The 4,245-nt window shown below is 37.7% G+C and overlaps 1 protein-coding gene across 1 annotated transcript in view; it reads right to left on the minus strand.

Moving 5' to 3' along the window:
• rnaset2 (ribonuclease T2) overlaps positions 1–4,245 on the minus strand; it is a 7,602-nt gene continuing 3,357 nt past the window's right edge. Inside the window, exons 4-10 of the mRNA XM_005915122.3 lie at positions 2,776–2,825; positions 2,439–2,496; positions 1,758–1,822; positions 1,151–1,264; positions 986–1,031; positions 798–872; positions 1–700 (exon numbers count right to left, since the gene is read on the minus strand). Coding sequence (XP_005915184.2) covers positions 506–700; positions 798–872; positions 986–1,031; positions 1,151–1,264; positions 1,758–1,822; positions 2,439–2,496; positions 2,776–2,825 — 603 coding nt within the window. The 3' untranslated portion in view covers positions 1–505. The remainder of the gene's footprint in view (positions 701–797; positions 873–985; positions 1,032–1,150; positions 1,265–1,757; positions 1,823–2,438; positions 2,497–2,775; positions 2,826–4,245) is intronic.

Consider the following 4,245-nt stretch of genomic DNA (forward strand, 5'->3'; position numbering starts at 1 on the left):
GATTCTGAAAACAAAACCAAAACAAAACAAAAATGCATTACTATATACAAAGAAATCCAAACACCCCTGCCAAAACAGGAGAGAGGACACACAATAGGTGGTACATAGGCACATGTAGCAATGCAGAAATAAATATGCCTACCAATAATAAAAAAAATACACACTACGAAGATTTATAAATGTGCAGCATATTAAACTCCCTGCCCGTCCTGACTTGAAATTACCATAATGCCCCTGCTGTGCTGCAGAGAAACCCATGCTACCCACTGGCAGTCTTATCTACTTGTAAGAGTCAGACGGGAATATAATTCCAGCAAAGCACAAAGTGACAGTGGAGTGTGGCTGAGTGTGCGTCCTGGTTTGTAGGACGTAAAAAGAACATTTCAATCAAAGGCAGTTTTTATTCAAGTCACAGTTAGAATTTAAATGCATTCGAATAAAAAAAAAAATCATCATCATAGTGTGTTGTTCAATTTCAATTTGTGAAAATATTGGGTTTTTTGTATTATTCAACAGGTGGATAGTAAACTGGCACATCGTGGTTGCACACAGATAACCCTGATCCCTTGTCAACATTCATGGGATAGTCCCAACCTCTATCAGGATCAGATTCCGTGGAAACTTGTTTCTCACAGTCCATCAGGGCGAAACTACTGTTGAAGCACAACTCAATTTGCCCCAAAACCTGGAAACTGTCATTCTGTCAAAACAAACAATCAAAAACATACCAATTAACAATTTAACAGCTGACGTGTTAAAACTCATTTTGAAATAATTTCAGTGAACCTGAAATGTACCTTTGTTGAATGGCCACACTGGATCTTAGGTTTGACGTGGTAGAAGTTTTCTATTACTCCTTCAATGTATGAAAACTACACAGACACATCAGGAGCAAAATAAGAGAAGCTGCAGTTATGACCTTTAACATTGTGAGGTACTTCTAACAAGATTTAAGCTGGGATTGTACAAATACAATCAAACTTACATTATAGTATTGTGGAGAAGGCGTGATGGAAAACTTCTTCAGGATGCTAAAATAACAAAAACAGACATTTCCATACATAAAATAACTGTATGCGTTTCTCTGGACTGGACAGCAGGAATCAGGTGTGCATATGTATAAACGTGTAAATATGCGAGTGGTTTGTACCTGTCCAAATCCAGTGTATGATACAGATCCAGTGCCTTGCTGAAGTATTTATGTTGGCTGTTCAGAGAAATGGCTTTGGCTGCGCACGTACCATGTTTCTTCCACTCATATTTCCTAAAGCACACAAATAAAATTATTTGGAAATGTTCATATTATCTTAAAGATTCACTGGACTGCTCAAACAGACCATGTAGCAGCATTCGTATAAGGCAGGGGTGTCAAACACGAATCCTGGGGGGCAAAGACTCCAATCCTACCACCTGGATAGCTATGATAAATATGAAGAAACGCAGAAAATTTCCTGCTGAAAAACACCTCCTTTTTGGCCAAAAGAATAGATAAACAGTTGCATGACAATTTCTGGGGGTTTTTGTTTTGTTTTGCACATCGAGTCCACAGTAAATTAAAAAAAATTGAACATTTTATGTGAATTAATAAAAACTGTGTGTAAATTAAAACAAAAACCAAAGAACATTTTGGTATCTTATTCCTCAGACTGTTTATCGGCCACTATGTAAAATTAATTTAATTAATTTCACATCCCTGAATTAAAGCAACACTAAAGTGGTAGTAGAAGTGCTCTATAGTTCCAGCAGCTCAGACATACCAGAAGTCATTAGACAAGGGATCAAACAAGTCAGGCCAACTCGTCTTCATGTCTGGGAGCAGGTCCTGAAAACATACAAGCAAAGGCATGTGTTGTTTTATTCATCACTAAAAGGTCTAAAGCATAGGTGTCAAACTCTGGCCCGCGGGCCAAATTTGGCCCACAGCCTAATTACATTTGGCCCGCGAAGCCATACCAAATTACTATCAGAGCTGGCCTACTGGTATTATACAGCTAATATATATATTGTTTAGTATTAAGCTTTGCTTGTTCCTTATTCAGTTTTTTAGCAAAATGTGTTTGAGTCCATAAGAAAAGATTCATTCTTATATCTGGAGGAATAAATATATTTCAGTAAATATTAACGTTAGCCCGCGACTTTGTTCCAGTTTTGAATTTTGGCCCACTGTGTATTTGAGTTTGACACCCCTGGTCTAAAGTATAAAAACAGGAGAAATTCACCTTTTCAAATGGTTTCTATGCTTATTTGTATTTTTTTTAGTTTTGGGTGCTTCACTTCAAAACAGCTATTTGGAGACTTGTGTATTCATTTCATGAACTAATTCCAGCTTTTTTTAATATATGCAAACTGGTATTTAAGCTTGTGTTATATTATCTTCTGTGAGTTACACTCACCTAAGAAAAAATATATTTAGAAAAAGACTCTGAATAGTGTTTTACCTCTATTTCGGAAGAGTTGAAATGCCATGAAGAATTGCAGAAAGCGCCACCATCTGGCCTGAAAAAAGAAAGATTCAAACTTCATTCACTCACAGAAAAAAGGGGATATTGACGCAAACAAATAAACAAAACAGAAACAAACAAACATAATTCAGCCAAGCAATAACAACAGTGGTATTGAATGGTTTGGCCAAAGATTTCATTTTTTCACCAAATAAAAAACCTCATTATTCACTCAATATATACAGTATGGTGGAAAACATATAATACATCCTTGTAATCAGGAATGTATTACACACACACACACACACACACACACACACACACACACACTTACCAGAATCCATGTAGTGTCCACTGGCTAATGTTGCTTTGACAGTGCTCCATCTAAAATATATAAACATTTATTTAGACAACTCTAATAATCATTCCACATCGGAAACTGAAACCACGTATTCAACGTATATACACAGTCAGGAACTTTGATGACTGATGAAATGAGGAACCCCTTTAAAGCTACAGTGTGTGTGATAAGTTGAGAAGTTGATTTGTTTTGTTGTTTTTTTAAGGTCATTTGGGGCCTGCAGTTTGTTGTGTTGTTGCGCTGTATCTTTCTTTGTAGTGGTGGATTTTTATTGCTTCCATCTTCAGTGTACATAAACGAGAGCAGCCAGAAACGCGTCTAGGGCAAACTGACATCCTGAGCAAAATGCCTAAATAACAGTACAACTAATCGAGGGTCATCGATGTTACCAAATCAGACATGCCCTTCTGACACAGTCGTGTATGTGCCATAAACCCTTATATAACACCCACAGACATGCTCAGTCAGAGAAGTTCACAAGACAGAATAATTACCAGGAAAAGTGCTTTCAAAAACCACAAAAAAGGGGATGTTCATTTTGTGTCGTCAGTTGTGGTAACTGCGTACTTGTGATCACAATGAAACTCTTACTTCGACAAAGGAGAATCTCAACACGTCCGACCAAATAGCTCGCAAAGATATCACATGATATTTGAGAACTGCAAGCTCAGTTTGTTCACTTTGCATGATAATAATTAAGCACGTTTTGAAGCTCCTACGACCAAATAAATAAATAAATATACAAACAAATGCCAAAGACTCAGATGTTGTGAATACTTAACAGGATTGCATAAAAAAAGCTTCAAATTAACTGCAAATAGCTTAAGACAAATTACAGAGCTATCAGGAATTCACTATCCTCGTATTTATTTCCAGATAAATATGAACTCTTAGGAATGTTTCAGGTCAGTATTTATGCACAAATTTACAATTTTTGAATGCAACTGTACCCTAGTACATGGTGCACTTTTCCATAAAAGCTACATCTACCTCATAAATCACACATAAATCTACTAAAGAATGACTTGAAATGAACAAAATCTGCCTTTTGGAGACTCAGTTCAAAGCTTGACAATAGAGATGCAGTGGGATATGAGAACTGTTCTGAGGTCTGTCCTAAAGGAAGTCAACATACCCAGGATAACTTTCTGTTATCTGGTTTCACTTCCCCTAACACTAACACTCCACTTCTTCGCACGCTTTGAGGTGAAGGGACCAGAGGCAGCAGCAGCAAAAACATCGGACAGCAGCAGCAGCCCAAGCCTCATAGTCACATCATGTCCTGCTTGCCACCCACACTCGACCCCCTCCAGTTCACATACAGAGCTAACAGATCAACTGAAGATGCCATTGCTACAACGCTCCACACCACCATCTCTCACCTGGAAGTGCAGGGCCGTTACGCCAGGCTGCTCTTTGTTGACTTTAGCTCTGCTTTCAATA

This window comes from Haplochromis burtoni, unplaced genomic scaffold, assembly GCF_018398535.1.
Source record: "Haplochromis burtoni strain Fernald_Lab_line unplaced genomic scaffold, NCSU_Asbu1 Contig_11, whole genome shotgun sequence".
In the NCBI taxonomy this organism is placed as follows: Eukaryota; Metazoa; Chordata; class Actinopteri; order Cichliformes; family Cichlidae; genus Haplochromis; species Haplochromis burtoni.